The 17,469-nt window shown below is 34.1% G+C and overlaps 1 protein-coding gene across 1 annotated transcript in view; it reads right to left on the reverse strand.

Moving 5' to 3' along the window:
• LOC149789967 (uncharacterized) overlaps positions 1 to 17,469 on the reverse strand; it is a 299,468-nt gene that overhangs the window by 141,380 nt on the left and 140,619 nt on the right. Inside the window, exons 14-22 of the mRNA XM_089973148.1 lie at positions 13,883 to 13,978; positions 11,853 to 12,089; positions 10,094 to 10,256; positions 8,911 to 9,086; positions 6,932 to 7,193; positions 5,770 to 5,968; positions 4,656 to 4,864; positions 2,429 to 2,569; positions 1,407 to 1,579 (exon numbers count right to left, since the gene is read on the reverse strand). Coding sequence (XP_089829274.1) covers positions 1,407 to 1,579; positions 2,429 to 2,569; positions 4,656 to 4,864; positions 5,770 to 5,968; positions 6,932 to 7,193; positions 8,911 to 9,086; positions 10,094 to 10,256; positions 11,853 to 12,089; positions 13,883 to 13,978 — 1,656 coding nt within the window. The remainder of the gene's footprint in view (positions 1 to 1,406; positions 1,580 to 2,428; positions 2,570 to 4,655; positions 4,865 to 5,769; positions 5,969 to 6,931; positions 7,194 to 8,910; positions 9,087 to 10,093; positions 10,257 to 11,852; positions 12,090 to 13,882; positions 13,979 to 17,469) is intronic.

Below are 17,469 nucleotides of genomic sequence, written 5' to 3' on the forward strand. Positions count from 1 at the left end.
CCCCTGCATGTATAATACAGTGTAATAATTTCACTCTGGCATTCATTTATTTGACTTCAGAATTTAATGCATTATATATTGCTAACAATGAACTGCAGTTCAGTTCTAAAAATTGGATTCATAAAATGTTTTTAATGATAGAAGATTTGTGTTTTATTAAAAGAACTTGACTGCATTCAGACGTATTTTCATACTCAATATTTTAAATTAGTATTTTGATTTTTTTATATAAAAATAATGGAAAATTGGTCAGACAAGTCAAGTGACAAAGTATTCAATTATTACATTTGATAACTGAATATAAATGATTAAAGATTCGTGTTCTTAATTGTTTGCATTTTTAAAATGAAATCATCTGTAAAAAATATAATATATTATTACAGCCTACACTTGTTTACCATAACCCAAATGCCTACAATAAGGAGATTAATAAAGGAGACAGGAAACCATTCTACTTTCAGGATACAAGCTACTTAACAATAACCAGGTATGTCAAAATGAGTGTCCATGAAAAGATATAAAATATTTGTATCTCAAACCAATTAAAATTAACAGTTTATCAGTCATAATGAGAGAATAATTGATCGTTTTATTTCATCTGATTAACAACACGAGTGAACATGTAGATGATGTTATGTAACATAAGACATCATCATTCATGTTATGGTATCAGTCAATGAAAACCTGATGACAGTGTATTTTTATTACGTAAATGTATGAAAATCCATCTCAAAAGGCTCAAATACACATATCCTTCAAGTCTGCAGAAAAATGACTTCACCAAATTAAAAACAATAACTTAAAGCCTTGACAGCACAAATAACTTCAACAAACCAAAAATGTGACCTACACACCTTGACAACACAACTTCATCAAATTAAAAATGATACATACACACATTGACAACTTAACTTCACCAGTTTAAAAATGATACCTTCAAGCCTTGACAACATGAGAGCCAAATTACTTTAAACAAAATGAATTTTTCACTGATAAGAAGTATGATTTGAAGCAGACAAAAACAAATGCAACAGAAATTTATGAATGAACTGGCCCTATCTTTACATGTCATTACTGGTAATTTTCTGCAATGAATTATGGGTATGAATGGTATTTTGACTCATTATGAAAATTTAATTGATATATGGGTTGAGATAGTTCAAATAAAACATGGTACCAGCTTTACCCACAATGCCTTGCATTAGATTACCTACAATGACTTACAATAACTGGCCATTTGTATAAGAATTTCATTGTTTACCATTGTCTGCTATACATTGCACTTCTAACCAAAACTGAAATTCATTTACTTGCTAAAAATAACTGGACTCTCCTACATCATGGCTTTTACTTTGGGGTTTTTAGGGTATATTTTTTTCTTTAGCTCAGTTTACTGTCCTTCTTACCTCCCACTTTGAGCTTAGCTAAGGACGATGATTTTCCAGCAGCATTAGAAGCTATACATGTAAAGACACCTGCATCACCAGCATTTAGGTTGTCAATTATCAAGGTACATACTCCATCTTCACGCTTCATGACATAACGTCCACCTGGGGAGATAACTCTTCCATCCTTCATCCTGAAAAATGGAAAACAAGAATTGTAGATGTTAAATAATTGACTAAAACAATAAACTTCCCTAAAGCTGCTGGGAACAAAAATGTTGGTCATACCCTTTTTATAGAGCTGACCATAATACAGCGGTCTGATTCGTATCACAATATATGTAGCTAGTTTGCAGATCAAAAAAGCAAGAGCATCCCCCACTACTATTTTGTTGAGCATGTCTTTCCTTTAGCTAATAAAATAATATCTTACAGACTGAGGTTTGAAAGAATTATCATCAAAAGTATTTTATTAAAAATGAAAGGTCAATATATGATTCTAGACAAATGTTTGGTTAGTTGTCACATCACTATAATGTAGCAGCTTGGGTTCATAACTGCTGACTTTGTTATTTACTGATCTATGGTAAAGTGAGAATTGTTGTAAACTAAACCACTGTATAGTGAGAACAACGTACATACCGAACAATAATAGAACATGAATTTTTTAATTTTATCAAGTAATAATGTTTTAAATAAAAAATAGAGCTATCATGCTCATGTTTCTGTGGGGTTTTTAAACACATAAATTTCATAAACCAATTCCAAAACAACAGTTTAAGTTTGGTTAAGTGGTCCATATTGGTACAGCATTATATATGGTATTGCACTATAGCAAAGCACATTATAGCAATTTAGAGCTGCACAAGTCCATGAAAAAGTAAAGAATTTGTGACTTATGCATAAAACAATCATTTCTTTGGACTGTTCCAGTAATATTTTAAGCATCTTGCACCATTCATCTTTGAGGTTTGACTGAATACCATACGCCATGGAATACCGAAGCTGTAAAAGAGTTTGCTTGTTTTAATGAAAACCCTTACCAAGAGATGTCTGGATCAGGAATTCCCATCACTTTGCACTCAAACTTGGCCCTTGTTCCCACAGGTGCTGCATAATCATTCAGTCTCTTTGTGAATGTTGGGACATACCCATGTTTGGCATCAAATGAATCAGGTTTTGCTCTAAAACAAGAATGTACTACATCAAAATTCTGTTAAATTATTTAATGCAAGATATTTTCTTTTACTGTCCAATTTAAATAAACACAACCAAGGCAGGGGAAAAATGTTTGAGAACTGATCGCTAGGCAGGCAAGATTGGGATATCCAACCCTCAACATTACTCACTGAGTGTCTATCCTAACAAGGCTAGAAACAATGAGGTGAACTATCTGCTTTATCAAGCTTTCTTTAATAGTTGTTTAACCAATTTGTACTGCAATGTTGCCATCCTTAATACAAACTACTCCTTCTAATATTGTATCCATCTTGACTGGTTTCCTAACACATCATATTATATCTTCTGCACGTTTGAGATGGCAAAATATAAATGTTTTGGCTTCCAAAACAAACAAACAAATATTTCAAAAAGTTTCTGGAAACAATCAAATGAACGAAAATTCAAAGCCCAAGCAACCATATGCATACACACAATATGAGGTTATTCCTTATATCACACAGTAATCACACTTTACATGCATATTAATGAATAAAACTGACATCAATTGCCTAATTTCAATTAGTTTATTTCAGTCCAGAAGAAAGTGCAAGCCTACTGAAAAACATAACTTTACATGTGAAGCAAAATAATCCACCATGATTTAATCTTCTACCATCACCATGTTTTAATTTTTTACCATCACCATGTTTTAATCTTATTGCATCACCATGTTTTAATCTTATTCCATCACCATGTTTTAATCTCTTGCCATCATCATGTTTTAATCTTTAGCTATGATCTGCTGCCCAAGAAAATCTGCATAAATATAACCAGACTAATTGCATATTTAGTCATGAAATAAAAATGAAATTAAAACTGATATTATAGGTCCAAACTTGCTTGTGATTTTCCAGATAATTCAAATCTATTATATTTCAATAGCAGGTTTTAGAGTAGAAGGTCAGTCAGAAATATTGCTCATGTTTTTGGATGGCATCACAAATAATTACTGGTGTTGCATTTGTATTTTTGGAAACACCCTGAAAAGTGGATAAAGAAAGCCCATTTTACATAGGCTTCAAAATTGAATACCATTTTGTTTCCCCTTAACAAAGACACTATGCAGTCCATTATTCCTCAAAGTCTTGCATAATGTAAATATTAAATACCACAGAAGATTGGCCAGATTATGGAATAACCCTGCAGGGATCACCTCCCTTGAATAATTGTGTGCTACTGTTAGTTATGCTCCAATTTGGAATCATAATTTTTATTGTTAAAATAAACAAAAAATAACTCGGAGGAACGAAAACTGTTTATACAACAAAACAAAATATCAAGAGATAAAACAACAAATTCAGCCTGGTTGGGAAAAAAAAATACCAGGACCTCCCCCCTCAAAAAAAATTAAATATCAGTCTGTTGTGGATCTTGATGTGGAAAATAAAACAACTCAATTGATTATCTCATCCAAAACCCACACAATATATTTCATAACAGAAAATACAGTTTCTTTCTTAACACATTAACCCCTGGAGCTTTTTGTCATTTTCGCCTGAAAATCGAGTAGGAAACACATTTTGAAAGCTATTTCTGAATAGACTTGAAAACACCAAATCCCCAGTCATCTTTCAAAAACATACTGCCTAGTTGTGTTAGGAACATTGTTTTTCATTGGCTATTTGACTCACACATGAGCAGAAGGGTAAAAGTTGGAGTTCTTTTTTCTCTTTTTTTTTTTGCTAAACAGAACCATTATTTCTGTATGGAGACCACTCTTTATTCCAAATGCCCATCTTATCCTACTTTTTGCAAAGGCTCATCTGTCTGTTTGCAGTTCATACTGGTCTGCCTTAAATCTTAGACCAAAAGTTCTAAAATCTGGACACAAAAGTTTTTTTAATCTGCATTTTGTAATGAAACTAGATATTCCAGATTATTTGGTATCATTGTAGAGCTACATCTGTCTACCTTTCTATAATACCACCCACTTTAGAGTATCATGCACGACCTTGATGATACAGAGCTCGGCAGTAGGCTACTACCTCCTGCCCCATTAAGTCATCGCTAAGGGTTAATGTGTTAACAGAAGTACTAAATTTTACACACCCAGCAGGACTTGTTCCTAAGATCATAGATTCTGGTGTCTCTCTAGATTTCTTGCTTTCCCTGACATACATGTTGGCACTGCAATAGACCTCTCCCTCATTGTTAAATGCTTTACATGTGATCTTCCCATCATCTTCAAACCTCACCCCCTTCACTGTCAGGGTATGAATATCCCCCTCTCGTGTGATGACAAATCTTTTGTTGGACTCCTGAAAAAGATTTGGACTGCTACACCCAAAGAATTGGCAAAGAGATAATTATGTCCTCTCAGGGCTGTTCCATTCCACATAGTACCCAAGGAAGGCAGATTTTTAAAACTATTTGTCAGGGTACTTTGATTTCAAAGAGTTAGTTCACACTAAAATGAGAAGAAAATTCTAAATTGCATCTATGGCTGAGTACCCCACATTAAACGTGCTATCCCCGGATCCCAGGTATGTTTAAATGGAATAGCCCTCACGTAGTTTTACCTCTCCATTGCTAAAATGTCTGCACGCCCCAACTCAACCTAAAGTACCTCTAAATGGGGATTTGTATTGGGTCCTAATTCAACTTGATGTACCTCTAAATGGGGATTTGTATTGGGTTCTAATTCAACCTGATGTACCTCTAAATGGGGATTTGTACTGGGTCCTAATTCAACCTGATGTACCTCTAAATGGGGATTTGTATTGGGTCCTAATTCAATGGATGTACCTCTAAATGGGGATTTGTATTGGGTCCTAATTCAACGGATGTACCTCTAAATGGGGATTTGTATAGGCTAACAAGGAATAGAGTAAGAGGTCTTGTTTTGGCGGGAAAATCTGATCCACTGGCAATAAAATTTACAAAAGTAAAACACCTAAAATTTTACATTATGCAGAATTCTGTGATTTATGATGGCAAGCTGGGGTGTAGGGGCAAATTTGAGTCTTTTTGGTCCTGGAATATCTTTTAAGACTTCATATGAAATCCTCGGTTAAATATCAAACAACTAACGATTATCAAAACCTATCTTTTCTTCTATGATTCTGTTTCCAAACCAAAATAACTTATACATTACAGCAAATAAAATCTTTGATGTTAGAAAGTTGGGGTAAAGTTCTAAGATATCATCCTCATGGTGACTTACAGGTATGGGCTTGTGGTCAAACAGCCATGTTATTGTTGGGCTGGGCTCTCCAACAACAATGCACTCAAACTTTGCCTCATCTCCCTCACGGGCACTGATATGGTCAAATCTCTTCAGAAACTTGGGCAGAATCGGTCCCTTCAATTTGTCCTCTAAAACTGTCAATGTGGCACTGCACTTGGCTTGTCCCAGAGGATTACTGAAATATTAAAACATGGAAATTTTCATGAAATATAAGTGAATAATGAAAGAAATATGAAACCGTAAAAACCCAATACCCTTGGGACCAAATTTTAATTTTATTTTTGAGAGATTGTCAGTTTACCGAGGTTATCACAACATAAATAAATGTTCGTTAAGCTAGTTGTTCTGGCATCTTCTCATGTGACAAACGACAGTAGTGATTACTCAGATACCTTTATACAATCATTTTTCTCCTCTGGAAATCATATGAGCAAATCTGGCTTTTGGAATACTGTTTAGTTGGTATCTGTCAACAAAGTATCATAAGTGGGGCCACAGGTCTGATTATCAAAACCCTAGGTATTTAATTTAAAATACTAAAGAAACATATTTGTTATTGATCTTTTATACCATCAATCCCAATTAAATAATAAGCAGATAAACATATCCTTCTAAGACCGCTCCGGTGGCCTAGAGTTTAGAGTGTCTGCCTCAAAGCAGGAGGTTGTGGGTTCGAACCCCAACTGAGTGATATCAAAGACTTAGAAAAATGGTTCTAACAGCTGCCTCGCCAGGCGCTCAGCATTAAGAGGTTAGTGTTAGGACTGGTCAACCTGGTGTCATGATAATGTGACTGGGTGGGACATCATGCTACATGTCACACACACACACGCACACACACACACATCTTTCTAAACTGGCATATCTACAAATGGTTTAGTTGTTTGCAATTTACCTTAAAAACCGTTCTTTCTTTAATGTAAAAAGATTTCAGATTTGTGTATTGTCGGCCTTTATTTACATTATACAATGTCCAGTATTTTTAACTCATTTGCCCTTGGGGCATTTCCAGCTCAAGATTTCATTCTAATCCCTCGTTAAAGCATATTTGAATTATACAGAAATGCAAAATAAAGTACACAAAATGCTTTTGCTTGTTCATTTAATAAAATGATAAATAAAATGAGTAAACTATTACCTGATGTGACATGTGTATTGTCCAGCGTGTTCCCGCTTGGTTGATTTTAATTCCAGACTGACGATGCCATCCTGATGCCGCATCTTTATGCCGGGTCCCTCCCGTATTTCCATGTCATTCATCACCCATGTAACTGCTGGCATGGGACGGCCCTCAATAATGCATTTAAATTCTGCAGGTACTCCCTCTGTTACTTTCTGATCATAAAATCTGGTCAGGAAGTTTGGAGCTAAATCCCCCTCCTCTTTATCAGCCTTCAGTGCTGGAAAATAATATACTGAGGATGTAATTATTATCTACTTGTTGATTTTGACCATAGAGTGAAACTTTCAAAGGATCGATTTCCATATAAAGGATGTTCAAGTTAAACATACTTGGGATTGAGGAAAGGCAGTTATAATGTGGAGAAGTCATTCATTGATGCAATTTATCATTTTGAGTTGTTTTCATAAGAATGCTTTAAGTAAGCTGAGTAACCAGGCATTTAATTTTTTTTTAAATTGCCTTCTCTGGGATAATGGAACATCCCATCTTCAAAATGACTCTGTCTATGAATATTACAAATTTCTATACAATAGTCTGATAAATATGGTGTACATGGATTGATGTGCATATTACATGGTTGTCATACTGGTAAATAAATAATAAAAAGTATGAAAAATTATATATATATATATGTGTATCTTGTTTTGATTCTTCCTTAGTGATATGTTCAACTACATACCTGCCAACCAGCAGAGAATAATAAGTGGAATCTAAGTGGTAAAAAAGCATACTTAAAAAAAAGCTGTTATTATATTATTAAATTTTATAATTATAATGAACTGTATGAAAGATACACATTTTTTATATATGCTAACCTGGATCCCATGCAGATTAATGTCTTTGCCACATATGGCAAATTCCATGCAGATTGGTACCAAGATACAAACTCAAAACATATTGACAAATTACATATACAATGTGCACCTTAATTAGTCTACATGTTGAATCTTCCACTAAGTTGATCCTAAAGTCATCTCTACAAATCATGCAGAAAGCATGTTGATGTGCTAAACTTAAGTGTCGTATTGCATCACTAACACATTCTTTTAAATTTCTAATGTATAACTGGCTGTCTTTTAATTGATACAACATATTTCAAAATTCGAAAAGATCCATCGCCTTCAACCATTTACAGCCACTTAACATTCACAAGTCCCATCAATAAAGCCTGCTTCACTTAATATCTTGAAAATTATTTACAGTACAAAATGACACTCTAGCCAATATTTTTGTTAAAATAATTAATCTGCATGACATGTTTTCAAACTGAAAAAAAAAACATTCATTTTATTGGAAATCAGTCATACACAGCTGCAATATATAGTTCATAATGACAGTACCTGGAAGGTACAAGATGGTATATGATGGACAAGTGCAGGTCTATGATGGACAAATGCAGGTCAACTATGGACAAGTGCAGGTCTATGATGGACAAGTGCAGGTCTATGATAAACAAGTGCAGATCTATGATGGACAAGTGTAGGTCTATGATGGACAAGTGCAGGTCTATGATGGACAAGTGCAGGTCCACTATGGACAAGTGCAGGTCAACTATGGACAAGTGCAGGTCTATGATGGACAAGTGCAGGTCAACTATGGACAAGTGCAGGTCTATGATGGACAAGTGCAGGTCAACCATGGACAAGTGCAGGTCAACTATGGACAAGTGCACTCTTATGTTACTGTTATGCAGAAGCCTTCTTTTCAAGAATATTCACAAATTTTGATGATGTGTGCAATTAAAGAGATGATAACAAAAACAACAAACAACTTTTTATTGATCTTTTTTACATGTACCAAATAAGTGAAATCTATATGCAGGCAAGCACAACATGTAATTCCATGAAAAACAGTGAAATTATTATGAAAGAAGCATAATGGTTAGCAGGTATGCAACAACTTATAGAAAATTTTTGCAAATAATAATTCGTTACCTATCACATTGAGGTAAGCCTCTGTCATTGCCTCTCCAAACTTGTTTCGAGCCCAGCAGGTGTATCGTCCTGTATCTTCAATCTCCACATTTTGTATCAGCAAGGAGTAGATCTCATTGTTGAAATTCAGAAGTTTGTATCGCTCGCCAGACTCTACCACTTTACCATCCCGCATCCTACAAATAGCCATTGTTTTTCTTTTTTCTAAATTTGTTGGGCATGTCACGGAGAAAAATTATCCATTGTTAATTCCATACATTATTAACAAAAGATACACTCTTTTTTGAAGTGATAATATGTAAAAGACATATCAAATAGTTTATTATATTGACACATTGTTTCTGTTTTTAAAAAAACAATTTAATATATTGCTGCGTTCGAATTTGTTCTGCTGGTATTCTTTAAAATATTTGTACAGAAAGGAATTGGCAGATTTGAAAATATGTGTATGTTTTTGTTGACTTTTGTGTGCCATGATATATTTTTCCAGAAATACATACATAAATATATGCATATAATCCATTATACTGGTCCATATTTTGTTTACTTTTTCAAATCTAACATTTATAAAGAGGAGTGCAGAAGAAAAACAATTTAAGTATCTGAATATGATGTGTGCTTAAATATTTTGCATACATTTTCCAGCTTGTATTATGAAAATTATTTACTTATTAATACATGTACTTATTATTCAACATTACTAAATTGGTTGCATTATTTTGAGAATGGCCATAAAAATGCTGTAAAAGACCAAAATACGCCAATATCTCAGCTTTCTCAAGTGCTTACTACTTATATTTTAAGACTGCTGTACAACCAAAGTGACATGCCGTGCAACCAAAGTGACATATAACCAAAGTGCTGTACAACCAAAGTGACATACAGCCAAAGCGATTCGTAACCAATTTTTGGTACAATCAAAAATGCCAAATACCAAAGTGACCAAAAAATAAAGTCATTATTAATGTTATGACCTCAATTTTATTTTAACAATTCTGTAATTTAAAAATATTAGCTTGTATTTCTACAAGACTGCATTTTTATGATTTAATTATAACAAGTGTCCACTTGGCCACCAAAAAATTAACAAAACAGGAAAATTCCCAAATACATCTAACGTACATAGTAAAAGTGAATCAATTAAATATGGTACATTGGAAAACGGTTTATCTGAGCTACTCACCAAACAATATCTGGTCTGGGATATGCAACAACTCGGCAGTCAAACCGGGCAAGTCGACCCTCCTCAACATGGCAGCTGCTCATCTGGAAAAAGTATGATGGTGTGTTGAAGTCCAGGTCCATGGGGGACTCGGGAGGTGCTGCAATGTTTGGTGCTTCTCTGCCTGTTATAGGTGCAAAATTAAATGTTAACTAAATTTCTAAATACTCAAAATATTTTAAAGTTCTATGCATTATTTTAACTTGTCACAACAGCAACTGTGTTAATTGACCTCCTGGAATATTAGAGTGTGAATTGCCTGCAAATTAACACAGCTTCTATTTAGGATTGCTGTTTCTTTAAAAAAAAATCATTGTGATTCACAGAGTACTAAAGGATAATGTGGTGTAATAAAGATTTTAAACTGCTTACATCACTATTAGAGCAAAATGCATATAGTACCAAGCATTGTCTTGTCCAACCACCTGACTAATCCAAACAGTGGTAATTAAGCACAATTTCACACATAACTGGATAAAGTGACTGAATTCTCAATTAATACTTTTAAATTCATCTGTAACCTTTATAATGTTGGGACCAAAAGGTTTTAGTGATTATACTGAGGTGGCCATTGTAAAGAGTTTAAATTAGAATTATGCTATTTGGTCCGCAATATGTGGCCAACCTGTAGGGGAAGTTTAGTGAAATTTTTGTTATTCTGTAAGGCTGCAATGTTTACCAAAATTTTTAAACGTGTACATGGTATACAATAATTGAAATGATGATCTAAATGATTCTAAACTCAGCTTTCCACCAATCTGATTGTTAGGATTACAGCTGTGACATTCATCAGCATGTAAACCATTGACAATATGCATGCCATACCTCATTCAACTTGTGATTGTTTCATTTGTATTTTGGCTCTTTTTATGGTTCTACAACATGTCTTTGTCGAATATATTTGAGAATTAAGGTTCAGCATTGTCATGTTGAGTCACATGACCAAAAATGTGTACTATGTGACCAACTGTATTCTCTGGACATGCACATGGGATGATTTTGTAGGATCCACACTTATTCAAAGAAACTGCAGCAGTTTACAAACTTAAAACTTTATTTCTTTAAAATAAAATGTTGCTTATGAAAGGTTCAGTTAACGTGTTTTTTAAAAGTAAATAGTATACTTTAAAGAATCATTTTTCCACACAATACGTAAATCAACTTGATCTGTAATGCTGTGTAATACATGTTGCTGCCATTTCTCATCAACTTCAACGTTTTCGTAGCAATGCCAAATTCAGTATGAAAATCATCTTTAAAGAATTAACAGAAAAATCTTACTAAAGTTTTCTTAAGTATAAATGTGAAAATACATCAATTATTTGGAATGGATAGCTACTGCATCTGACACTGACAGCCATGTTTGTTTAGATGGTTATCAATTTTGTAAATGTTTACAGGCAGTAAACCAAATTAAACAATTTACACATGAACATGTTTCAGCCTTATTTACACTGATTATAATTTATATGAAGCCCAAACCAAACTAAACTGCTGACACACATAAAATAATTTTACAGACAATAAAGTTAACTAACCTATTTACACATGAAAATTTTTACAGGCAGAAAACTAAACCAAACTGTTTACACATGTCAATAATTCAGCCTTATTTCTTCTGATTGTAATCTACTGTCAAGTCCAAACCACTACAAAGAATTTCTGGTGCATTCTGTATGTATGTTACATCTGATACACTGCACTGCTAATATGTAATTACCATCTCTAAGTGTCAGTTCTTCTGAGCTCATGACCGAGCCATTGACATTCATTGCCCGAGCGGTGTATAACCCAAGGTCATCTTCTGTGACACTTGGGAAAATGAGCATATTCATTGCTCCATCCACAACAACATGGCATCCATCAGTATCTTTCAGCGGACGGTTGTTTTTCAACCACAAGACTTTGGGGGCTGGATTTCCCGAAACAACACAAACAAGCTCTGTAGTGTCACCAACTGCAAAGGAAAAATGGTGCCTGTCAATAATTCATCTTCAGATAAATAGTATGCAAAATTTTTTTGAAATCATCCATTTTTCAGCAGTTCAATTGGCAGCAAAACATTTGTATGATTTCCTCATTGGACACATGCATGCAGCACACCTTCACCATAAGGTCTTTAATTATAATATAGTATAGCATTCCCTCACTATCAAGTCCTTCATTATAACACACTGAACCTGCAACAGTGTGAATTTTCAAAGACGTTATTGCAGCACATAACTGAGCAAATCTGGCCGCAGTATTCATGGCACTAAACGAATTAAATTAACTAATGTGTTTAGGAATGTTTTAAGACAAGGGTCACTGCTAGAATACTGTATTTAATTACCTGTTTGGTACATGATTTTTAATTGAGATAACGGTTACAGACAAGGGAGGCAAGGTTAATTTGGGGTTAAGTAGTGGAGAAAAGACAAATGTTTCAGTATTCTCCCTCAAAAGTTTAATCTGTCAAAGTTTTTCTGCAGAAGAGGAAGTTCTTGACTCTGTGAATAGTAGAAAGTACTTTCTAATTAATATTGTCGAAGAAAGGGGTGTTTAGAAGTTGAGAGACATGGAACTTAAAGGTACCACATCAGCCTGCTACACAGAACATAGAACTTAAAGGTGCCACAAGGGGCTGCTACACAGAACATGGAACTTAAAGGTACCACAAGAGCCTGCTACACAGAACATGGAACTTAAAGGTACCACAAGAGCCTGCTACACAGAAAAGAGCGGGTCTTATGAAGGTGCAAGGTAATATCTCATATAATCTGTTGATTGATATAAGATTGTATTATATTATATGAAATTTGAGAGAATATTCAAAATTTACTTGTTTTACATGTAATAGGACTCATGTATTATAGGAATTTCATGCATTAGTGCTGATGCACATTTGTGAGAACTGTGTCAATTTTCTATGTCTTAAATGATATCAATCATGTAAGCTAAGAATTGACATTACTCAGCCTGGAAATGTAATGCCTATCAATTGCTAGACAAGATATTAACTCCATTAATTCATTTGTACGATTAAGTTGAGTTGTGAATTCTTTTAAACAAGAAATCATGCACCTGCTGACCAACATTTAGTCCATTTAGTGATTTCTAAGACCCTTCATTACAACACATTATAGCATTCCTTCACTATAATGCCCTCCATTATAATAATGCTCCTTTTAATTTGAGCATGGTCATTGATCCCATTTTGATTAAGTATTAGCAGAATTAAATATATCACATACTGGTACTTCTTTATCAGGCAGTCTCACTATAAGGTCACCAGGTACACTATGGTTCCTATAGACAGCATTATAACAAGGGAGAGCAGTACAATAATGTAACTATGTTGATATTAATATAAATGAAAGTATTGGCAATATGCATACGGCACTCACTATAAGGCCAATCATTATAACACAGATCATATTACAAGCTGTTTAAGGTCAAGCATCCCATTAGATTAGGTAATAAAATATATCATGTACTTCTTTCTAAGACAGTCTCATTATATGGTGGCATACTCTACAGTACACATGTACAATATACACATGAGAGAGAACTATATGAATATCTAACTATGATGATGCTAATAAGAATTAAAGTTCTGAAGTTTTAAATAAATCCCATGCAGAATTTACTGTGATAATTTGTACTGATTTGTTACTTAAGGACTTATATCTTATATTTTATGTTAAAATAATGTATGGTCCCATTTTGGAAGATTTGATCGAGTCAAAAGGTCTAGACTGTCATACTTACGATTACAGGCAACCTTTTTGAGTCTCTTTTTAAACACAGGTCGAGTGGTTCCATCATTGTATTCTGGAGCAACACTTCTGTCATCCGAAAGTTTGTCTGAAGGAAAGATGCGCAATATAGGACTTGAGCATTTTCCTCTATATAATTTGTTTTAATATAATAGTCTAATGTCTCATAATTGGCACTTAGCTGAAATTTCAACATTAATGCTGATCGATTTTAATTAGGTGGAGATTTAATTTTCTTTTTTCTGGTTGTTGTATGAACAATGCATACATGTATCTCACATGCTGAATAATTGATAAGTTGTTTGTACCCTGGGAAGACAAACATGTGTGTTTTGGTATATCCAACGTAATTTTCTTATGGTACAACAGAGGACACTGAGGAATGCTGGGTAATGGGAGGTTAATTACATGTACCATGAAGCCGATAGTGAAATGAGAGTACTGTCTGGCATAAACATCAAAGTTAATTAATCGGGCAGTGGCAGTAATTGACAATTTCTCTATAAACTAATTAGTCAGACAGTGGAAGTAATTGATAATTTCTCTTAAAATTAATTATTTTTCATAACATGTGACATCCATCCAGATCCAACCAGTTCAAAAGTATGGAGATTTCATTTACTGCAGACATTAGGGAATGCTGAATGCTTGTTGATTAATTGCCATGAAGGAGAAACCACCAACATTAAAGAAATACCTGGCACAATGCCCTATTTTGAATCTTCTGACTTATGCCATTTCCATCCCATAACGCATCTAAATATATTTCATAGATTAATGACAGCAAAAGGAATTCAGGGAGAGCTACAAACTGTTTCCAGACTAAATGAATATATCCAAATATTAATATATGTTTGTCTGGAGAAAATGAATGGCATTTCTTAATACATGTAAATAATTATATCTTTATAACTGTATACTTAAAATATATGATGGATTAAGACTGTTTATTAAAAGACTTTCATTTAATTTGATATATATGCTGGAGAGGACCTGACGCTGTATAAAAACAATACCAAGTTGTTAACTTGGAGCTACAAAACTGAAATTAAAAAAAAACAGATTTCAAAATGAAACTTTATTTGCAGCTAAACCTTGGTTGATAACTGTAGTTGTACATTTTTGCAAGTAACTGTTCTTCATGCTTGAGAAATTAAAGGCCAATTTTCTTTATATGCAATATTTGATTTTTCCAAAATTACTAGGCTAACTCATGAAGGAACTATTTTTTCTTGATTTTTTAATTACACTCAGACTTTGCTCCATATTTATTCTTACATAATAAGATTCTTTTCAATTAGGTCTCTTGCTGACTATTTTAGCCTCAGTGGTCATAAATTTACCTCTGTCAAGGACAGTGTGGCAATGGCTCCTTGATAATTCAACCACAATTTTTACCTTACTTTTTCAGCAAGACATGATGTGTGTGTGTGTGTGTGTGTGTGTGTGTGTGTGTGTGTGTGTGTGTGTGTGTGTGTGTCTGTGTGTGTTTGATTTGGATTTTAAATTTAGCTTTAACATCTTTTCAGTCATATCGCTATGATGCCTGCAGTGTGGCAGTTTATAGTGATGTCTAGCACAGGGACATCATGCTACAGATATGTAGTATCAGGTCCCACCCAGTCACATTATCCTGACACCAGGCCGACCAGTCCTAACACAAATCTCTTAATGCTGAGCGCCAGGTGAGGCAGCTGCTTGTACTATTGTTATAAGTCTTAGGTATGACTCTGCCAGGGTTTGAACCTGCGACCTCCAGCATCTGAGGCAGACGCTTGAACCACTCAGGCCACCAGAGCGGTCCCATAAACTACTAGTATTGATGGAAAAACCTTTTCTGTTCATTTATCTGAGATATTTATTAAAATTTTCTACTAGATTCCTATTATCACGCATCACAAATAACCATGTAATAAAAGCAATCAGATATCCTCCAATATGGCCATCAAAAGCATCAAATAGTAAGGCTATTATTTAACTTTCTCACTTACTTCATACAGTGCTGTAATTAAAGCTTGTGCTGAATTTGATTATTAGAGTATATATTAAACGGCCTAATGTGTGAATGGTTATTTTCCCTCTTCTAATGGTTCTTCAAACATGGTATCCATTACACTTCTGGCTGTGGGGTTATTTATAAGCTTAATAGTGCCCTACAGGTCAGTTCAAGTCCACTAGTTATTTACACATTTTACAGTGACCCACAGGTTAATCCAACCTCATTGCTGTGGATGTTATTACAGTAATACTGTAAATACTTGCAAGATGAGTCCAACTGCAAACTGGACAGACCCAGATCTGTCGGCACATAATGTGCTGGCAGATCTGGGTCTGTACAGTTTGTTAGGAGTAATCGGTAGACCCTGATTTGCAGGTGCAGTATACAACAGCAGATCAGGATCTTTGCTGTTTGAAGTTTGACTCAGCTTAGATGTTAGTATGTAGATAATTATTCTTGTTTCTATTGCCCCATTCTGAGGCAAAAACAACATGTAGTTTGCTCAGACTTCAACAGTCTGTGTTAAAATTTTCAATTTCTTTATATTTCGAATTGGGTATTGTCATTGTTTTGTCCCCTCCAAAAATTACTTTTATTAGCAATTAAATTCATATATGAAAATAAAGGTAATACTCTTTCCACAGAGGGATCATCGTTTGCTGGGCTTTTAAATTTATGGTTTGTGGAAACTATGAAATCCATGGAAACTGGTGCTCCATTACAACTGGTAGCCCAATGAAAAAAAATACTGAATTCACAGTATTGTCCCAAACTTTGAAAATAAAGTTTTGAAAATAATGAGAATCAATCTTAATCATGTTTTACATGACATATTTCTCTACAATCGAGCCTTCTTAATTCTTCACAGAGTGAATTTGTCATTGAAACAAAATGAACTATAAGCACAAATATCCAACAGTATTTATTAAGAATTCTGATGAAGAAAGTACGATGTAAAAAATGTAAGCTTTATATAAGCTTGACAAAGTTATGTACTTTCTTCTAATGATTCAAAGATTTGGATCCAAGAAGATAAAAAAGATAAACTTTTTTATACCGAAAAAGCACCCAACACTGTAAATATTCAATAAACAACATAAACACACCTTTTAATAAATATATTATTACCTGAATATGAAAAAACAATGATGACAACAATTATGAAGACTGACATTTTTCATTGTACACAATATTTTTGATCCTCTATTTGTCTTTCTGATTTTGCAGTATCACAGTTGGTAGGGCACTAGACTTAAAACCCAAGGGTCATGGGTTTGATGCCCACTCAGGCCAGCCCAGATAGGTTGCTTCTGTATGTCCCTTGTACCTTCCATTTCCTCAACGAGATATAGCCAATAATGTGACAAAAGTGCCAAGAATAAAGTTTTTTTGCCTCTTTTGAGCATTAATGCCTGATCATTAAAAAAACCTTCCCAACATTTCAATCAACCATGCTTAGGACTTAATTGTCTAATTAGTTATAGCCAATGGAAGCATATTCAGCTTTGACCTGGTATGAGTAATTCTAAAGGACAATGTTCCCACAGCCTGGATCAAAATACAGGAAATTTATAGTAACT

Source organism: Sinohyriopsis cumingii, chromosome 10 (assembly GCF_028554795.1).
Source record: "Sinohyriopsis cumingii isolate HCF-2022 chromosome 10, ASM2855479v2, whole genome shotgun sequence".
Taxonomy (NCBI): domain Eukaryota; kingdom Metazoa; phylum Mollusca; class Bivalvia; order Unionida; family Unionidae; genus Sinohyriopsis; species Sinohyriopsis cumingii.